General features: G+C 38.0%; 1 protein-coding gene across 1 annotated transcript; it reads left to right on the top strand.

Annotated features, from left to right (window-relative positions):
• The first annotated feature begins 4586 nt into the window (after positions 1–4586).
• LOC106985138 (olfactory receptor 2W1-like) lies at positions 4587–5764 on the top strand. Its single transcript, XM_015083332.3, has one exon. It carries the CDS (start codon positions 4708–4710, stop codon positions 5650–5652), a length of 945 nt encoding a protein of 314 aa, XP_014938818.3. The 5' UTR covers positions 4587–4707; the 3' UTR covers positions 5653–5764.
• Positions 5765–22479: the final 16715 nt, after the last annotated feature.

Here is a 22479-nt window from a genome sequence, read left to right as displayed (position 1 = left end):
GGGGAAAGTGGGTGATGGGCATTGAGGAGGGCACCTGTTGGGATGAGCACTGAGTGTTGTATGGAAAACATTTTGACAATAAATTATATTTAAAAAAAATAAAAGACAGTTAGAAACCTATGAAAACAGGAGTTGTGTGAATATTCTGTGGAAGGCCTGCTTTGTAGGGCACAAGGCTGGATTGTGGCTTCTGAGTCTATGCAAACTCTAAAATTCTATGGCTTCCTCATTCCCAACACTATCCCAACTCGACATGGTCAAGAAAAGCTGACTACATTTTGTAATCAAGGCATGGGAGCTTAAGTCCTCTGTCTTTTCCTGCCTCTGAGTTGGTCAGTTCACTATGTACATTGTGTTTGTGGGCACTTTTGTGTACATGAGTGTCTGTGCGTTTGAAAAGTTATCCACACATAAAATTTTAACCATTCCAGTTTAGTTTTAGACCATAATGGTAATATTACCAGTGGGAAAAATGAAGAGAGTAAGGAAAAAATAAAATAATAATAATTTGTGGGTAGGTGAATTCAATGTTTAACGTTTTATAATTAAATATGAACCAAGCATAGTTCTAGTGTTTTCACAAATACTAACCCTCACAGCCTCCCTGTGAGGAAAATTATTAGCTTTACAGAATGTACAGAGAACATGATGTACAAACAGGTTATATAACTGCCCAAGGAGACTTTACTTCCCACTACTCAGCTAGGATTTCACACCAAGCTCTGAGTCCAGAATCCATGCACTTAAGCACTACCTCAACTTAACTGACATCCTATCAGATAAAGACTTCACAATCATTAATTAAATGAAATTTCCATTTTTATATTCAGAAAAGCTGTATCCCTCTATCATACTACATGGTAATCACAGTTCCTTCTTCATGTTTATAACATTTTCAAGTTCTAACTAAAATGCTTGTCACAATGATACACTGTAGGTAATTTTCCTTATTTTACTATAACTGCAACAAAGAAATTTAGTATTCTTTGGCTCCAAACACACTATGAATATAAAGTACTCTAGCCAAAGCTCATGTTCTAACACTATATGCATAAAAAAATTATAAGCCAAAAAATAAAACTAAAAAAAATATAGTAAGTTAATTCACTCATTAATTACTCCATCTATTTAATGATATGATAATGTATTCAGAAATAGTGAAATTTATGTATTCTTTATCCTTTTTCTGTATTCTTTCAGAATTGAAGTCAGATTTTACCTACAGATTTCTGAAGCAAACAGAGAATTGATCCATATGATTGGTAAATTCCAAGGGAAAAACAACTCACTGATTGTGTAATGAACTGATTTTTATTCAAGTTACCTATCTTGCTAATCCTGCTGAATGGCCTGATGAGTAGGAGCTAACACAGGTTTTTGACGTGTGTAAGTGGTAACCAATCCTTCTGGAATAGGTTCCTTTTAATTCTGCAAAAAATTATAAGGCTATTTAACTGGTGTGATAGCAGTCATGAAAGGTATTCAAAGAAACAAATGGCCTCTGTACATGTAAATAATGTTCAATAAGAAAGAATTTTTTCCCAGCACCAAAAAAGAGCAGTATAATGAGGAACACCAAAATTGATTCAGAAATATCAGTGTCTGCAGGGTTGAATAGGAGTGAAAATATGAGGAGAGGTTGGTGGTGATGCTGGTGGTGATGATAATAGCTGGAATGCAGACATTTGGACATGAATGTGGAAAGTGATTTTCCTACCAAATGGTGCAGCTTATCCCAAAATAGTAGGTTATTTACCTTTTTACCTTAAACTCCACTCCTTTGATAAGGGAAAACTTGTCATGTCAAGTGATCTAATGTCATAATTTCAAGAAGGAACAGCTCTAAATATATCCTACTCCTAACTTATGTCATTAACTTTATGGATTTATTGCTTACCCAAAATACAGAGAACCATAAGTGTTGTATTATATTAAGCTTTTTCAATTGTTTACAATTTAGTGTGATTGCAATTATCATATTATTTTTATTATTTTTATTTTTTTCTTTTAATATGAAATTTATTTTCAAATTGGTTTCCATACAACACCCAGTGCTCATCCAAACAGGGGCCCTCTTCGATGCTCATCACCCACTTTCCCCTCTCTCCCACCCCCCAAAAACCATCAGCTTATTATCAGTTTTTACGAGTCTCTTATGCTTTGGCTCTCTCCCTCTCTAATTTTTTTTCCTTCCCCTCCCCCATGGTCTTCTGTTAAGTTTCTCAGGATCACATAAGAATGAAAACATATGGTATCTGTCTTCTTCTGTATGACTTATTTCACTTAGCATAACACTCTCCATTTCCATCCATGTTGCTACAAAAGGCCATATTTCATTCTTTCATTGCCAAGTAGTATTCCATTGTGTATCTAAACCACAATTTCTTTATCCATTCATCAGTTGATGGACATTTAGACCCTTTCCATAATTTGGCAATTGTTGAAAGTGCTGCTATAAACATTGGGGTACAAGTGCCCCTGTGCATCAGCACTCTTGTATCCCAGCACTCTTGTATCCCTTGCTAGATACAGATCCCACTGTATCTAGCAGTGCTATTGCTGGGTCATAGGGTACATCTATTTTTAATTTTTTTAGGAACCTCCACAATGTTTTCCAGAGTGGCTGCACCAGTTTGCACTCCCACCAACAGTGCAAGACGGTTCCCATTTCTCCACATCCTCACCAGTATCTATAGTCTCCTGATTTGTTCATTTTAGCCACTCCGACTGGCGTGAGGTGGTATCTCAGTGTGGTTTTGATTTGTATTTCCCTGATGAAGAGTGTCTTTTCATGTGCCTGTTGGCCATCCGGATGTCTTCTTTAGAGAAGTGTCTACTCATGTTTTCTGCACATTTCTTCACTTGATTATTTGTTTTTTTGGGTGTGGAATTTGGTGAGTTCTTTCTAGATTTTGAATACTAGCTCTTTGTCTGATATGCCATTGGCAGATATCTTTTCCCATTCCGTCAGTTGCCTTTAGTTTTGTTGATTGTTTCCTTTGTAGTGCAGAAGCTTTTTATCTTCGTGAGGTCCCAATAGTTCATCTTTGCTTGTAATTCCTTTCCCTTTTGGAGATGTGTCAAGTAAGAATTGCTGCGGCTAAGGTCAGAGAGGTTTTTCCTGCTTTCTTCCCTACTCCTTTCGGATATTTTTTGTTGGTTTCCTGTCTCACATTCAGGTCCCTCATCCATTTTGGGTTTATTTTTGTCAATGGTGTAAGAAAGTGGTCTAGTTTCATTCTTCTGCATGTTGCTGTCAAGTTCTTCCAGCACCATTTGTTAAAGAGACTGTCTTTTTTCCATTGGCCAGAGATTAGTTGGCCGTACTTCTGTGGGACTAATTCTGGAGTCTCTATTCTATTCCATTGGTCTATGTGTCTGTTTTTGTGCCAATACCATGCTGTCTTGATGATTACAGATTTGTAGTAGAGACTAAATTCTGGGATTGTGATGCCTCCTGCTTTGGTCTTCTTCTTCAATATTACTTTGGCTATTCGGGGTCTTTTGTGGTTCCATACAAATTTTAGGGTAGCTTGTTCTAACTTTGAGAATGCTGGCGCAATTTTGTTTGCGATTGCATTGAATGTGTAGATGGCTTTGGGTAGTATTGACATTTTAACAATATTTATTCTCACAATCATTAGCACAGAATGTTTTTCCATTCCACCATTGGGGCTACAGTGAGACTGGTGTGTACCTTATCTTCCCCTCTCCCAGGGACAGGACTCACTGTGGAGTGGTGTGGCCCCTGTCTGGGCTATTTGCACACTGCCAGGCTTGTGGTGCTGCTTTGATCTGGCCAAGGGTGTATTAGCTGGGGTGGATCAGCAGGTTGCACAGGGGCAAGAGGGGCAGGCTTAGCTCACTTTGCTGTTGGTGGTCCCCTGCGGGAGTGGCCCTGCAGCACCAGGAGGGAGGCAGGACTTTCAAAGAGATGGATCCACAGAAGCCCAGCATTGGGCATTTGCACAGTGCAAGCAAGTTCGGTGACAGGAAATGGTTCCTTTTGGAATTTTACCTGGGGGATGGGAGAGGGAAATGGCACCTGCCAGGGCCTTTGTTCCCCTGCTGAGCTGCATTCTGTCTTCCAGGGCTCAACAACTGTCTCTCCTGGCATCCTCTCACCCTCCCTGCTCCCCAAGAGCAGAGCTGTTGACTTTTAACATTCCAGATGTTAAGTCCTGCTGGCTGTAAGGACTTACGCAGTCCAGCCCCTCCTCTTTACAAGCCAGACTTCAGGGGCTCTGCCTTGCTGGGAGGGCTGCCCCTACACACCCCACCTCCCTCCTGCCAGTCCATGTATCACGCACCACCTCTCCTCCCTTCCTACCCTCTTCCATGGGCCTCTTGTCTATGTTTGGCTCTAGAGAGTCCATTCTTATAGTCTTCTGGTGGTTTTCTGGGTTATTTAGGCAGATGTAGGTGGAATCTAAGTGACCAGCCAGACAAGGTGAGACCAGCATCCTACTATGCCGCCATGTTCTGGAGAGCCTCTAGCATATTATTTTTAGAATCACTCTGGTTATGAATAAACACAGGGAAGCTATGGTCACTGAATACAGTGTTAAAAGAAATATTCCAAAAGGAGAGAGCACACAAACAAGTGCATCTGGAATACTCATGCAGACTTTAGACATTTTATTTCTACCTAAAGTGATGCTATTTTTTGTTACCAGGGTATTGACCTCTAGACCTTCATGAGGAGTCATGGACACAAATAATGAAAGTTCCACTACAGACTTCATCCTGCTGGGGTTTTCTGATCTGCCCCAATTAGAACACATCATCTCTGGGGTTGTCTTCCTCTTCTATATTATGACTCTAGTAGGAAACACAGCCATCATCCTTGTATCTAACCTAGACAGCCAGCTCCATACTCCCATGTATTTCTTCCTATCCAATTTGTCTTTTCTGGACCTCTGTTATGCAACTAGCATTATCCCACAGATGCTGGTAAATCTATGGGGTCCAACAAAGTCTATTACCTATGGAGGGTGTGTGCTCCAATTCTTTTTTGCCCTTGACTTGGGAGCCACAGAATGTCTTCTCTTGGCTGTGATGGCCTATGATCGCTATGCTGCTGTCTGTCAACCTCTTCACTACACAGTAATAATGCACCCTCAGCTTTGCCAGAAGATGGTGCTCACTGCCTGGTTAGGTGGTCTTGGCAGTGCCTTAATCGTTTGTTCCTTGACTTTGAAGTTGCCAAGATGTGGGCACCGGGAGGTGGATAATTTTTTCTGTGAGATGCCAGCCTTGCTCAAGATGGCTTGTGTCTACTCAAAAGTAATTGAGATTGTTGTCTTTGCTCTTGGAGTGATATTTCTTCTAGCACCTCTATCAATAATTTTCATCTCATATGCAATTATCACTCAAGCTGTCATGAGGATCAAGTCAACAGCAAGGTGGCATAAGGTTCTTAATACATGCGGTTCCCACCTCACAGTAGTAACTCTGTTTTATGGAACAATCATTTATATGTACATGAAGCCACAGAATAGCACATCTGAAGATGAAGGGAAGTTCCTTACACTATTTTACACAATCGTCACACCCACCCTTAACCCTCTGATCTACACTTTAAGAAACAAAGATGTGAAGAGTGCAGTAAAGAGAATACTGTGTGAACGAAAATGGTCAGCAAAGTCATGAGTTAGATAGAAGAGAGGTAAGGAAATAACACTGACCTTTACCAACAGAAGATGAGTCAATTCATTTCTGTAAGGAACACTTACTGGGTGTCTACCTTGTACCAAGAATTGTACCAAGTACTGATTTGTAAATAGGTAGGAAGTACACCAAAATTATAGGAGATAGAGATACAGATACATAAAGGAACTTCAATTCATACACTTAAAATGCTTCAAGACTAATCTGGGACTACAGATAAATAAACATATAATGATTAAATGTGCTTAAGTACAGTAATAGAGATATGTATAAGTACTAAGAATATATTTCACCTGGAATATTTTTATGTAGGATTACACTGGACACTGATTTTTTTCTTCCCAGACACCCCTGTACATCCACTTGATACTGCCGGTGGGGACTTTGTGGTGGAGACCAACTACCCACCCTTATTCATTCCACTTTCTGCTTCAAGTTTTAACTGCTGCAGGGTCACCATGTGGCATATCATATCTCTGAGACTGGCCTCCACTAACATAATATGAGGAGTGAAATGTGTGGAACTCATGGTTTATCTTATCTAATAAGAAGGTATTTATTCTCACCCTCCTCCCTCCTGTTCCTGCTGGCTGCAGTGTGGATGTGGAAGGTCTCTAGCTTTGCCAAAAATCCTAAGATGGAATGAAACAATAAGATGGAACCAGAACCCCCACCAGCAGAGCAATGCCTCCACAGTATTACAGCAGAAAAATATTCTATATTATTTAATATAATGAAGTCATTTTATTTTGGGGTTTCTCTGTTAGAGTAACTTAACTTTTAACCTCCATAGCCTGATAAAGAGTTTTAGCTTTTTCTTCTAAAGTTGTGTGGTCCTGGACCAGCACAAACAGCGTCACTTGGCAACTTATCAAAGATGCACACTCTTGGGCCCACCTCAGACCTACTGAGCCAACAATGCAGGATGGACTCAGCAGCTGACGTTTCTTACTAAACACTACAGGCAATGAGGCTAAATTTGAGAACCACTATTACAGCGAATGGGGAGACATTGAGTCTCTAAACAGAATATTAACATGATTTCATAGATTTTAATTAATTTATTTCCTATAGACATGTGAAAATAGATGGGTACCATTTCTCAAGGTTCTTGAATAACAGAAATTAAAAACATAAAAGGTTTCATCTATCATGATCTCACGGTTCTTGGGTTCAAGCCCCGCATCCTGTTCTGTGCTGATAGCTCAGAGCCTGAAGCCTGTTTCAGATTCCATGTCTCCCTCTCTCTCTCTCTTTCCGCCCCTCCCCTGCTCGTGCTTTGTCTCTCTCTGTCTCAAAAAATAAACAAACATTAATTTTTTTTTTAAGTTACAAAGTTCCTGTTACAAAATAACAAGTCATGGGGTACTTAGATGGCTAAGTTGATTGAGCATCAAACTCTTGATTTCAGCTCAGGTTGTGATCTCAGGGTCATGGGATTGAGCTCCGAGCTGGACTCTGTGCTGAGTGTGGTGCCTGTTTAAGATCCTCTCTGTCTCTCTCTGTCTCTCTCTCTGTCTCTCTGTCTCTCTCTCTCTCTCTTTCTCCTTCTCTATCCCTATCCCTCTTCCCCTCTCCTCTGCTTGCTCTCTCTTTCTCTAAAATAAGTCACGAGAATAAAAAGCACAACACAGGGAATATAGCCAAAATATAGTAAAGTATGGGAACAGGTGGTGACTATATTTACTGTGGTGAGCACAAAGTAACGTATAGAATTGTTGATTCACTGTTTATATCTGCAACTAACCTAATATTGTATATCAATTATACTTCAATAAAAAATAAATTTAAACAAAAAATGTTACACATGGATTTTCAGCTGCATGGAAGTACCCTAACCCTTGTGTTGTTGAAGGGTCAGCCATAGAATGTTGGCTTTGTCACCAATAGATCCGAGTCAGCACCAGTTCTTCTGCCTACCAATCATAAGATACATTTTAACTTTTCTGAGCCCCCTAACCTTTAAGCCTACTTCATAAGATTGTTATTGGCCATAAGTGCCCCATGCAGAACAGCTCTTGATAAACGTTTGCTATTACTAATGTGTGATCAATATATCAAATACAAATGCAGAACTCTCAACATCCTAGTGTCTTCATAAGGTCCATCTTAGTATTGATGGTATGGCATGTTTTCAAATATATTTATTTACCATATTCATATTTTGGAAATAAATAAATTTATTTTATTTTCTAAATAAAAACTTTTACTGGAAAAAATTTCATGTAAGAAAATGGTTATAATTTAGGGACATCTGGAGGAAGATAACAAGGTAGAAGGACCCTAAACTCATCTCATATGACAAATACAACTAGGTAATACATCAGTGTAAATAATCCAGAAAATGACCCAAAGACTGGCTGAAAAAAACTCCACAACTAAACACAGAGAAGAAGCCACACTGAAGAGGGTAAGAAGAGTTAAGACATGCTCAGGAGCTAAACTGCAGGGTCTGGCCCCCAGAGGGAGGGACTGGTGGGCAAAGAGAGGGGAGAGAAACAGACTATTACACCTGGAAGCCTGCATGGGGAAAACACATCCCAATAATGTTTGGATTTGAAAATAGAGGGCCCAAATGTTGTCAGTTCTTACAACAAGGAGACTTAAAGCCTAGAACTTTGAAAATCAGTGGGTCTAGCTTTGGGAGAGCCTGGAAGGCAATAGGAAACTGAGTCCTCATCCTTAAAGTCCCTGATAAGAAACTGAGTTCCTCATCCCTAACTGAGTCCCCTAAAACAACAAACAGCCCTCTGAGATACAGCATAGAAGCAACATTTTGAGAAACATATGAGGCAGATGTGAGGGAGTTATTTACTAATCTCAGGGTTTATTGTGGGACTTATCCAAGAAAAATGGAGCTTGTGCATGCCATTATCCCTGCTCCCACCCCACCATTTCCAGCATGGATACAAGGCTACCTGCAGGAATCTATAATGGTTCTGGCATTCACTGCCTAGATAATTTACACCACACCCTGGCCCCTCCAGTCAAGTCTGTATCAGTCCTGGCACTGCAGATCCCGTGCACCAGAATACCAGTACCCCTTGCCAATGCCATGTATCCTGAAGGTGCATTTTGTGGGGCATCAGTCTAGTGGCTGATGAACTCCTAGGGAGGATGCACACATCTTGTTAAAACTGTGGACCTCACCCACGTGTGCTTTGTGAAGTGGACCCTGCCAGCCCAATCTCTGTGGTGACTGTGTATCCCATATGGAAGAGGGCCATAGCAAACTTGTTAAAAGTGTGTGCCCTGCCAACTACTGTCGAGAGCATGAAATATAGATGATGTTCCTAACAGAAACAGACAGAGAGTTAGGCAAAATAAGAAGACAGAGATGTGTGTTCCAAATGAAAGAACAAGACAAAATCACAGCAAGAAACCTAAGTGAAATGGACATAAATAATGTCTTACAGAGAATTTAAAATAATGATCTAAAGATACTCATGTCTTGAGAAAAGAGTGGAGAACATCATTGATACATAGAGATAAACAAAGAGATAAAAAAGGAACAAACCAGACATAAAGAGCACAATAATTGAAATTGAAAATACGTTAGACACTTGTGCTCTTTCCATGGTTTCGTTATTGTTGACAGCGCTGCTATGAACATTGGGTTGCATGTGTCCTTTCTAACCAGCATTTTTGTATCCCTTGGGTAAATTCCTAGTAGTGCAATTGTTGGGTCCCAGCTCTACTTTTAATTGTTTGACGATCCTCCATACTGTTTTCCAGAGTGACTGCATGGTTTGCATTCCCACAAATAGTGCAAAGGTGTTCCCCTTTCTCTGAATTCTCACCAACATCTGTTGTTGCCTGAGTTGTTAATTTTAGCTATTCTTACTGGTGTAGAGTGGTATCTCACTCTATTTTTTTTCTTTTTTTTTCTTTTTTTTTTTTTTTTTTTTTTTTTGGCTAATAGACACATTTTTTTTTTTTTTGGTCCAAGAGCTTTTTTTTTTTAAATATGAAATTTATTATCAAATTGGTTTCCATACAAAACCCAGTGCTCATCCCAAAAGGTGCCCTCCTCAATACCCATTACCCACCCTCCCCTCCCTCCCACCCCCCATCAACCCCCAGTTTGTTCTCAGTTTCTAAGAGTTTCTTATGCTTTGGCTCTCTCCCACTCTAACCTCTTTTTTTTTTCTTCCCCTCCCCCATAGACTTCTGTTAAGTTTCTCAGGATCCACATAAGAGTGAAAACATATGGTATCTGTCTTTCTCGGTATGGCTTATTTCACTTAACATAACACATTGCATCCACGTTGCATCCACATTGCTACAAAGAGTCATATTTCATTCTTTCTCATTGTCATGTAGTATTCCATTGTGTATATAAACCACAATTTCTTTATCCATTTGTCAGTTGATGGACATTTAGGCTCTTACAATAATTTGGCTATTGTTGAGAGTGCTGCTATAAACATTGAGGTACAAGTGCCCCTATGCATCACCCCTCCTGTATCCCTTGGGTAAATTCCTAGCAGTGCTATTGCTGGGTCATAGGGTAGGTCTATTTTTAATTTTTTGAGGAACCTCCACACTGTTTTCTAGAGTGGCTGCACCAGTTTGCCTTCCCACCAACAGTGCAAGAGTGTTCCCGTTTCTCCACATCCTCGCCAGCATCTATAGTCTCCTGATTTGTTCATTTTAGCACTCTGACTTGCGTGAGGTGGTATCCGACTGTGGTTTTGATTTGTATTTCCCTGATGAGTAGCGACATTGAGCATCTTTTCATGTGCCTGTTGGCCATCTGGATGTCTTCTTTAGAGCAGTGTCTATTCATGTTTTCTGCCCATTTCTTCACTGGATTATTTGGGGTTTTTTTGGGTGTTGAATTTGATAATTTCATTGTAGATTTGGATATTTACCCTTTATCTGATGTCATATGTAAATATATTCTCTCGTTCCATCAGTTGTCTTAGTTTTGCTGATTGTTTCCTTCACTGTGTAGACCTTTTTATGTTTTTTTTAAATTAATTTAAATCAAAGTTAGCTAACATCTAGTGTAATTATGATTTCAGGAATATAATTTAGTGATTCATCACTTACATATAACACTGAATGCTCATCCCAAGGGCCCCTTCTAATGCCTATCTATCATTTAGCCCACCTTTCCACCCAACAACATGCCAGCAACCCTCAGTTTGTTCCCTGTATTTAAGAGTCTCTAATGGTTTGCCTCCCTCTTTCTTTTTATCTTATTTTTGCTTACCTGACCCTATGTTTATCTTGTTTGTTTCTTAAGTTCCATATATAAGTGAAATAAAATGGAATCTTTCTCCTACTGTCTTATTTTGCTTAGCATAATACCCCCTAGTTCCATCCACATTGTTAAAAATGGCAAGAGTTCATTTTTTTATTGAATCACATCTTCTTAATTCATTCACCAGTCAAAAGACACTGGGGCTCTTTCAATACTTTGGCTATTGGTGATAGTGCTGGTATAAACATTGGGGTGCAGGAGCCCCTGTGAATCACCATTTTTGTATCCTTTGGATAAATACCTACTAGTGCAATTGCTGGGTTGTAGGGTAGTTCTATTTTTAACCTTTGAGGAACCTCCATATTGTTTCCCAGAGTGGCTGCATCAGTTTGCATTCCCACTAACAATGCAAAAGGGTCTCTCTTTCTCTGCATCCTTGCCAACATCTGTTGTTGCCCGAGTTGTTAATTTTAGCCATTCTGACAGATTTGAAGTAGTATCTCATTGTGGGTTTGATTTGTATTTCCCTGATGAGTGTTATTGAGAATTTTTTCATGTGTCTGTTAGCCTCTGGATATCTTCTTGGACAAAGTGTCTGTTCATGGCTGTTATCCATTTCTTCATGGGATTATTTGTTTTGGGGTGTTGAATTTGATGAGTTTTTTTATAGATTTTGGATATTAACCCTTTATCTGATAGTTTATTTACAACTATCTTCTCCCATTCTGTCTGTTGCCTTTTAGTTTTTCTGATTGTTCCCTTTGCTGTGCAGAAGCATTTTGTCTTGATGAGGTACCAATAGTCCATTTCTGCTTTTGTTTTCTTGCCTCTTGAGAAGTGTTGATTAAGAAGTTGCTGCGGCCAAGGTCAAGAGGTTTTTGCCTGTTTTCTCCTCTAGGATTTGATTTCCTGTCTTACATTTAGGTCTTTCATCCATTTTGAGTTTATTTTTGTGTATGATATAAGAAAGTGGTCCATGTTCATTCTTCTGCATGTTGCTGTTCAGTTTTCCCAACACCACTTGCTGAAGAGACTGTCTTTATTCCATTGGATATTCTTTCCTGCTTTATCAAAGATTAGTTGGTCATACATTTCTAGGGCCATTTCTGGGTTCTTTATTCTGTCCCATTGATCTGAGTGTCTGTTTTTGTCCCAGGACCATACTGTCTTGATGATTACAACATTGTAGTACATGCTAAAGTCTGAAATTATGATGCTTCCGGCTTTGGTTTTCTTTTTCAACGTGGCTTTGGCTATTCATGGTCTTATATGGTTCCTTATAAATTTTATGATTGTTTGTTCTGTGAAGAATACTCGTGTTATTTTGATAGGGAATGCACTGAATGTGTCGATTGCTTTGGGTGGCATTGACATTTTAACAATATTTGTTCTTCTAATCTATGAGCATGGAATGTTTTTTCATTTAGTTGTATTTCTTCAATTTCTTTAATAAGCTTTCTATAGTTTCAGTGCGTATAGATTTTCACCTATTTGGCATGGTTTGGATGCTACTGTAATATGGGATAGATGCCTTCATTTCAAATTCTGCTCCTACATTACTGGTGTCTAGAAATCCAACGGATTTCTGTACATTGATTTCATATCCTGCACTTCGCTGAAATCATGGATCCGTTCTAGCAGTTTTTTGGTGGAGTCTTTCATGTTTTCCACATATACTATGATGTCGACTGGGAAGAGTGCAAGTTTGTCTTCTCCCTTACCAATTCGTATGACTTTTATTTCTTTGTGTCGTCTGTTTGCTGAGACTAGGGCTTCAGGACTATGTTGAATAACAGTGGTGAAAGGATACATCTCTGTCATGTTCCTGACCTTAGGGGGAAAGGTCTCAGTTTCTCCCCATTGAGGAAGACATGAGCTGTGGGTCTTTCATATATGTACTTTATGATCCTGAGGTTGTTCCTTATATCGCAACTTACTTGAGGGTTTTTTCAAGAAAGATGCTGTATTTTGTCAGAAGCTTTTTGTTCATCTATTGAAAGTATCGTGACATTCTTACCTTTCTTTTATTAATATGATGTAAAATGTTGATTGATTTCTGGATATTGACACATCCCTGCAGCCCAGGAATAAGTCCCACTAGATCATGGAGAATAATTCTTTTAAAAAGTTGTTGAATTCAATTTGCTAGTGCTGCTGTTGAGAATTTTTGTATCCTTGTGAATCATGGAAATTGATCTGTAATTATCCTTTTTAATGGGGGTCTTTGGTTTTGGAATCAAGGTAATTTTGGCTTCATAGAATGAGTTGGGAAATTTTCTTCTGTTTCTGTTTTTGGTACAGTTTTAAAAAAATAGGTATTAGCACTTTTTAAAATGTTTGGTGGCATTCTCCTGGGAAGCCATCCAGCCCCGGGATCTTATTGGTTGGATGAATACTGATTCTACTCCTTTGCTAGTTATGGGTCTGTTCAAATTTTCTATTTCTTCCTTTTTCAGAGCACAAATGTCCACCGGCTGATGAATGGATAAAGATGTCCCTAAAGTTTGGGGGGTTTAAAAGATAGTAGGCTTGGGGATGGAGAACTATTTATCATGCTACTGGAAGCCAAAAGAAAGCTGGAGTAGCCATACTTACATCAGACAAACTAGACTTTAAATTAAAGCCTGTAACAAGAGATGAAGAAGGGTATTATATAATAATTACAGGGTCTATCCATCAGGAAGAGCTAACAATTATAAATGTCTATGCGCCGAATACCGGAGCCCCCAAATATATAAAACAATTACTCGCAAACATAAGCAACCTTATTGATAAGAATGTGGTAATTGCAGGGGGACTTTAACACTCCACTTACAGAAATGGATAGATCATCTAGACACACAGTCAATAAAGAAACAAGGACCCTGAATGATACATTGGATCAGATGGACTTGACAGATATATTTAGAACTCTGCATCCCAAAGCAACAGAATATACTTTATTCTCGAGTGCACATGGAACATTCTCCAAGATAGATCATATACTGGGTCACAAAACAGCCCTTCATAAGTATACAAGAATTGAAATCATACCATGCATACTTTCAGACCACAATGCTATGAAGCTTGAAATCAACCACAGGAAAAAGTCTGGAAAACCTACAGAAGCATGGAGGTTAAAGAACACCCTACTAAAGAATGAGTGGGTCACCCAGGCAATTAGGGAAGAAATTAAAAAATATATGGAAACAAACGAAAATGAAAATACAACAATCCAAACGCTTTGGGACGCAGCAAAGGCAGTCCTGAGAGGAAAATACACTGCAATCCAGGCTTATCTCAAGAAACAAGAAAAATCCCAAATACAAAATCTAACAGCACACCTAAAGGAAATAGAAGCAGAACAGCAAAGGCAGCCTAAACCCAGCAGAATAAGACAAATAATAAAGATCTGAGCAGAAATAAACAATATAGAATCTAAAAAAACTGTAGAGCAGATCAACGAAACCCAGAGTTGTTTTTTTGAAAAAATAAACAAAACTGACAAACCTCTAGCCAGGCTTCTCAAAAAGAAAAGGGAGAGGACCCAAATAGATAAAATCATGAATGAAAATGGAATTATTACAACCAATCCCTCAGAGATACAAACAATTATCAGGGAATACTATGAAAAATTATATGCCAACAAATTGGACAACCTGGAAGAAATGGACAAATTCCTGAACACCCACACTCTTCCAAAACTCAATCAGGAGGAAATAGAAAGCTTGAACAGACCCATAACCAGGAAAGAAATTGAATCGGTTATCAAAAATCTCCCAACAAATAAGAGTCCAGGACCAGATGGCTTCCCAGGGGAGTTCTACCAGACGTTTAAAGCAGAGATAATACCTATCCTTCTCAAGCTATTCCAAGAAATAGAAAGGGAAGGAAAACTTCCAGAGTCATTCTATGAAGCCAGTATTACTTTGATTCCTAAACCAGACAGAGACCCAGTAAAAAAAAGAGAACTACAGGCCAATATCCCTGATGAATATGGATGCAAAAATTCTCAATAAGATACTAGCCAATCGAATTCAACAGCATATAAAAAGAATTATTCACCATGATCAAGTGGGATTCATTCCTGAGATGCAGGGCTGGTTCAACATTCGCAAATCAATCAACGTGATACATCACATTAATAAAAGAAAAGAGAAGAACCATATGATCCTGTCAATCGATGCAGAAAAGGCCTTTGACAAAATCCAGCACCCTTTCTTAATAAGAACCCTTGAGAAAGTCGGCATAGAAGGAACATACTTAAACATCATAAAAGCCATTTATGAAAAGCCCACAGCTAACATCATCCTCAACGGGGAAAAACTGAGAGCTTTTTCCCTGAGATCAGGAACACGACAGGGATGCCCGCTCTCACCGCTGTTGTTTAACATAGTGCTGGAAGTTCTAGCATCAGCAATCAGACAACAAAAGGAAATCAAAGGCATCCAAATTGGCAAAGATGAAGTCAAGCTTTCTTTTTTTGCAGATGACATGATATTATACATGGCAAATCCTATAGACTCCACCAAAAGTCTGCTAGAACTGATACATGAATTCAGGATAGTCTCAGGATACAAAATCAATGTACAGAAATCAGTTGCATTCTTATACACTAACAATGAAGCAACAGAAAGACAAATAAAGAAACTGATCCCATTCACAATTGCATCAAGAAGCATAAAATACCTAGGAATAAATCTAACCAAAGATGTAAAAGATCTGTATGCTGAAAACTATAGAAAGCTTATGAAGGTAATTGGAGAAGATATAAAGAAATGGTAAAACATTCCCTGTTCATGGATTGGAAGAATAAATATTGTCAAAATGTCACTACTACCCAAAGCTATCTACACATTCAATGCAATCCCAATCAAAATTGCACCAGCATTCTTCTCCAAGCTAGAACAAGCAATTCTAAAATTCATATGGAAACACAAAAGGCCCCGAATAGCCAAAGTAATTTGAAGAAGACCAAAGCGGGAGGCATCACAATCCCAGACTTTAGCCTCTACTACAAAGCTGTAATCATCAAGACAGCATGGTGTTGGCACAAAAACAGACACATAGACCAATGGAATAGAATAGAAACCCCAGAACTAGACCCACAAACGTATGGCCAACTCATCTTTGACAAAGCAGGAAAGAACATCCAATGGAAAAAAGACAGTCTCTTTAACAAATGGTGCTGGGAGAACTGGACAGCAACATGCAGAAGGTTGAAACTAGACCACTTTCTCACACCATTCACAAAAATAAACTCAAAATGGATAAAGGACCTGAATCTGAGACAGGAAACCATCAAAACCCTAGAGGAGAAAGCAGGAAAAGACCTCTCTGACCTCAGCCGTAGCAATCTCTTACTCGACACATCCCCAAAGGCAAGGGAATTAAAAGCAAAAATGAATTCCTGGGACCTTATGAAGATAAAAAGCTTCTGCACAGCAAAGGAAACAACCAACAAAACTAAAAGGCAACCAACGGAATGGGAAAAGATATTTGCAAATGACATATCAGGCAAAGGGCTAGTATCCAAAATCTATAAAGAGCTCACCAAACTCCACACCCGAAAAGCAAATAACCCAGTGAAGAAAAGGGCAGAAAACATGAATAGACACTTCTCTAAAGAAGACATCCGGATGGCCAACAGGCACATGAAAAGATGCTCAACGTCGCTCCTCATCAGGGAAATACAAACCAAAACAACACTCAGATATCACGTCACGCCAGTCAGAGTGGCCAAAATGAACAAATCAGGAGACTATAGATGCTGGAGAGGATGTGGAGAAACGGGAACCCTCTTGCACTGTTGGTGGGAATGCAAATTGGTGCAGCCACTCTGGAAAGCAGTGTGGAGGTTCCTCAGGAAATTAAAAATAGACCTACCCTATGACCCAGCAATAGCACTGCTAGGAATTTACCCAAGGGATACAGGAGTACTGATGCATAGGGACACTTGTACCCCAATGTTTATAGCAGCACTCTCAACAATAGCCAAATTGTGGGAAGAGCCTAAATGTCCATCAACTGACGAATGGATAAAGAAATTGTGGTTTATATACACAATGGAGTACTACATGGCAATGAGAAAGAACGAAATATGGCCCTTTGTAGCAACGTGGATGGAACTGGAGAGTGTGATGCTAAGTGAAATAAGCCATACAGAGAAAGACAGATATCATATGGTTTCAGTCTTATGTGGATCCTGAGAAACTTAACAGAAACCCATGAGGGAGGGGAAGAAAAAAAAAAAGAGGTTAGAGTGGGAGAGAGCCAAAGCATAAGAGACTCTTAAAAAGTGAGAACAAACTGAGGGTTGATGGGGGGTGGGAGGGAGGGGTGGGTGGGTGATGGGTATTGAGGAGGGCACCTTTTGGGATGAGCACTGGGTGTTGTATGGAAACCAATTTGACACTAAATTTCATATATTGAAAAAAAATAAAAAATAAAATTTACTTTGTTAATAAAAATAAATAAATAAAACAAAAGATAGTAGGCCTGGCTGAATTAGAGCCCAAAGGCCACTGTGTTAGTCTGGACACTATATGACCTCTTCTTCATAAAGCCATTACTCTCAGGGACAGAAAGTAGAACAGGCTTTCCTAACACAGAGAAGACAGACTTAGACAAAATGTGGACAGAGGAATTCATCCCAAAAGAAAGAACAAGAAAGGTCACAGCCAGAGATCCAATTCAAACAGATATAAGTAACATGCTTGATGGAGAAGTAAAAGCAAGAATCAAAATGATATTTGCTGTGCTTGAGAAAAGAATAGAAAATTTCAAGAAGACCCTCATGGCAGAAATAAGAGTTAAAAAACAAGTGGTCAGAAGTGAAAAGTGCAATAGCTGAAATTTTAAACAACTGGATGTAACGACCACAGAATGGAAGAAGCACAGAAACAAATATGTGATATAGAAGAGAAAATAATGGTAAATGATGAAGGTGAGCAAAAGAGATAAAGAAGAATTATGGATCATGAGAATACACTAAGAGAACTCAGGGACTCTATCAAACATAATATTTGTATCATAGCAGTCTCAGATGTAGAAGAGAGAGAAAAAGGGGGCAGAAGGTTTATTTGAGAAAATACTAGTTGAAAACTTCCCTAATGAGGGGAAAGAAACAGACATCGAAATTCAGGAGCACAGAGACCTCCCATCAAAATAAACAAAAGTAGACCAACACCAAGAGAGATAAATAAAAAAACCTAAAATCAGCAAGACAGAATAAATCCCTAACTTACAAGCCTTAAGGCTTAAAGACACCTGCACATTGAAAGTGAAGTGATGGAGAAACTTTGGTCATACATATGGATGTCAAAAGAAAGCTGAAGCTGAAGTAGCAATATATACATCAGACAAACTAGAGTTTAAACCAGGAACTGTAACAAGAGATGAAGAAGGGCACTATATCATAAAAAGGGGACTATCCAACAAGTAGATCTAGCAATTGTATATATTTATGTACCCAACCTGGAAGTACCCATATATATAAAACAAATAAGAATACACACAGAGGAACTCACTGATATAAAAATAACAATGGAACTGGTAACACCCCAGTTACATCAATGGACCCATCACTCAAGCAGAAAATCAGAAAGGAAATTTAGCTGTGAATGACACACTGGACCAGATAGATTTAACAGTTATATTCAGAATATTTCATCATAAATCAGCAGAATACATATTCTTTTCATGTGCACATGGGACATTATCAAGAATTGATTACATATTGGTCATAAATCAGGCCTTAACAGCTACAAAGAAATTGAGATCATACCATGCATCATTTGTGACCAAAATGCTAAAAAACATGTTGCCAACGACAAGAAAAAAAAATTGGAAAGACCACAAATACATGGAGATTAAATTGCATGCTACTAAACAATGAATGTGTAAACCAGAAATCAAAGAGTAAATTTTCAAAAAATAAATAAAAAGAAAGAAAATGTAAACACAATAGTCCAAAACCATTGGATGCAGGTAAAGCACTCATAAGAGTGAAGTATAGAGAAATACAGGCTTACTTCACAAATCAAGAAAAATCTCAAGTAAACATCCTATCCATACACCTAAATGAGCTAGAAAAAGAACAATTAACAAAGCCTAAGGCCAGCAGAAGAGGGAAAATAATCAATATTAGAGCACATACAAGTGATACAGAAACCAAAAAAAAAAAAAATATATATTGAACACAGAGAGAAACCAGGAGCCAGTTCTTCGAAAAAATAAAATTGATAAACCTTTAGCCAGATGTACCAAAAATAAAAGAAAGCACCTCGATAATAAAATCACAAATGAGAGAGGAGAAATACAACCAATATCAGAGAAATTCAAACAATTATAAGAGAACATTATGAAAAACTATATGCCAACAAATTGGACCACAAGGGGAAAAACTGACAAATTCCTAAAAATATATAAACTATCAAAACTGAAATAGAAAGAAATGGAAAACTTGGGCAGACTGATAACCAGACAAGAAAGTGAATTGGTAATCAGAAGTCTCCCGACAAAAAAAACCAGGGCCACATAGCTTCACAAGGAAAATTCTACCAATGATTTAGAGAAGAATTAATACCTATTCTTTTCAATCTGTTCCAAAAAAGGAGAAAGAACAGTAAAACATCCAAATTCATCCTGTGATGTCACCATTACCCTGATTCCCAAAACAGGCAAACCCCCACTAAAAAAGACCAAATTCCAGATGGATATACATGCAAAATTTCTCAACAAAATACTGGTAAATCAATACTAACTGTACATTAAAAGAATCATTCACCACAATCACGTGGGATTTATTCCTGGATGGCAAATGTGGTGCAAATTTGGAAATCAATCAACATGATACACCACATTAATAAAAGAAAGAATAAGAATCATATGATCCTCTCAATAGATGCAGATAAGTCATTCGACAAAGTACAATATCCAATCTTGATAAAAACCCTCAATTAAGGGGGCTTAGAGGGAACATAGCTCTATATAATAAAAGCCATATATGAAAAACCCATAGTTAATATCATCCTCAATGGGGGAATACAGAGATTTTCCTCTCCAGTCAGGAACAGGACAGGGACGTCAACTCTCACCACTGTTATTTAACACAGTAGCAGCAGTCCTGGCCTCAGCAATCAGGCAACAAAAACAAAGAAAAGGCATCTACACTGGTGAGAAAGAAGAAAAACTTTCACTACATGCAGATGACATGATACGCTATCTTGAACACCCAAAAGATTCCACCCAAAACTTGCTAGAACTGATACATGAATTCAGCAAAGTCATGGGATACAAAATCAACATACAGAAATCTGTTGCATTTCTATATACCATAATGAAATAACAAAACAAGAAATCAAGGTATTTATCCCATTTACAATTGCACCAAAAATCATAAGACACCAAGGAATAAACCTAAGTAAAGAGGTAAAAGATCAGTACTCTCAAAACTATAGAACACTGAAGAATGAAATTAAAGTTGAGACAAATAAACGGAAATATATTCCATGCTCATGGAATGGAAGAAAGACATTTTTAAAATGTCAATACTACCTAAAGCATCTACACATTTAATGCAATGCCTGTCAAAATACCACCAGCATTTTTCACCGAGCTAGGACAAACATTTCTAAGATTTGTATAGAGCCACAAAAGACCCAGAATAGACAAAGTAATGTTGAAAGAGAAAAGCAAAGCTGGAGCCATCACAATTCCCTATATTACAAAGCTGTAATCATCAACGCAATATAGTACTGCCATAATAATGGACACAAAGATCAATGGAATAGGTAACAAAACGCAGAAATAAACCCATAACTATATGGTCAACTAATCTTCAACAAAGCAGTAAATAATATGCAATGGGAAAAAAGTGTCCTCAACAAATGGTGCTGGGAAAACTAGACAACTACAAACAAAGTAATGAAACTGGATGACTTTCTTACACCAGATACAAAAATAAATAAATAAATAAATAAATAAATAAATAAATAAATAAATAAATAAATTCAAATGCATTAAAGACCTTAGCGTGAGACAAGAAAACATTAGAAACCTAAAGAACAAAGGCAGTAACCTCTCTGACATCAGCCACAGCAATTTCTTACTAGATATGTCTCCTGAAACAAAAGGAAAAATGAACTATTGGAACTTCATCAAGATAAAACCTTCTGCACAGTGAAGAAAACAATCAACAGGCAGCCTACAAAATGGGAGAATATATTTGCATGCCATATCTTTAAAAGGGTTAGTATCTTAAATCTATAAAGAATGTATCAAACTCAAACAATACAGTTAAGAAATGGGCAGAAGACATGAATAGACACTTTTCCAAAGAAGACATCCAGATGGCCAACAGACACATGAAAAGATGCTCAAAATCACTCAGTATCAGGGAAATGCAAATCAAAGCCATGATGAGATACCACCCTACACCTGTCAGAATGGCTACAATTAACCACTCAGGCAACAATAAATGTTGGTAAGGATGTGGAGAAATGAGAACCCTCTTGCATCATTGGTGGGAATGCAAACTGGTGCAGCCAATCTGGAAAACAGTATGGAGTTTCCTCACAAAGTTGCAAATAGAACTACACTACAATCCAGCAATTGCTCTGTTTGGTATTTACCCAAAGGATAAAAAAATACAGATTTGAAGGGGCACATGCACCCCAGTGTTTACAGCAGCATTACCAACACTAGCCAACTATGGAAAGAGCCCAAGTGTGTGTGAACTAATGAATGGAGAAAGGCGTGATATTTATATACAATGGAATATCACTCAGTGATCAAAAAGAAAGAAATCTTGTTAATTGCATTGACATGGCTAGAGCTAGAGTTTAATGCTAAGTAAAACAAGTCAGTCTTAGAAAGATAAATACCATATGATTTCATTCATATGTGGAATTTAAGAAACAAAACAAATGAACGTAGGTGGGGGAAAAGAGTAAAACCAAGGATCAGCCTTTTAACTATAGGGACCAACCTATTGGTTACCAGGGGGGAGGTGGTGGAAGGATCGATGAAATAGGAGAAAGGGATTAAGAGTACAATGATCCTGCAGAGTGCAGAGTAATGTACAGAATTATTGAATTACTATACTCTACACCTGAAATACATATAAGAGTATATGGTAACTGTGCTGGTTTAATATTTAATTTAAAAAAAGAAAATTTTATAATATAAATAATGATTATATTCTCTATATGATTTTATAATTCATAAAATACATTATATACAAAATAAAAATAAGTGAAAATAAATACAATAAAATTTCAAAAAGTGACTTTTAGGGTATATCTAAGCTGGTGCTCAATGTAATTTCAGTTTTCTTTATTTTACCAAAATCTTAGGTGAGTACTTATTAAGTTATTAATTGCAGAAATCAACTTATCTTCAAAATCTATTCCATTGCAATCCCCCATCATTCTACTAGCTCTGCCCTGGTGGATTCATGCCAACCTTAAACTTCAAGATGAAAATTTACATGTGTTGAATCTGTTTGATATAGTTATTTATGCTGCATATCCCTAGCAGGTGTAGTCTAAACACATGAATACAAATTTCAAGGAACAATAGGAACACTTCTTTCCATAAACACGAAGTGTGGGCTCACT

This window comes from Acinonyx jubatus, chromosome B2, assembly GCF_027475565.1.
Source record: "Acinonyx jubatus isolate Ajub_Pintada_27869175 chromosome B2, VMU_Ajub_asm_v1.0, whole genome shotgun sequence".
Lineage (NCBI taxonomy): Eukaryota > Metazoa > Chordata > Mammalia > Carnivora > Felidae > Acinonyx > Acinonyx jubatus.
Note: the sequence above shows the minus strand (reverse complement) of the source record. Positions and strands in the feature narration are given on the sequence as shown.

Excerpts from the sequence above, each read along its gene's own strand:
- LOC106985138 (XM_015083332.3), top strand. The coding sequence starts at position 4,708 with ATGGACACAAATAATGAAAGTTCCACTACAGACTTCATCCTGCTGGGG.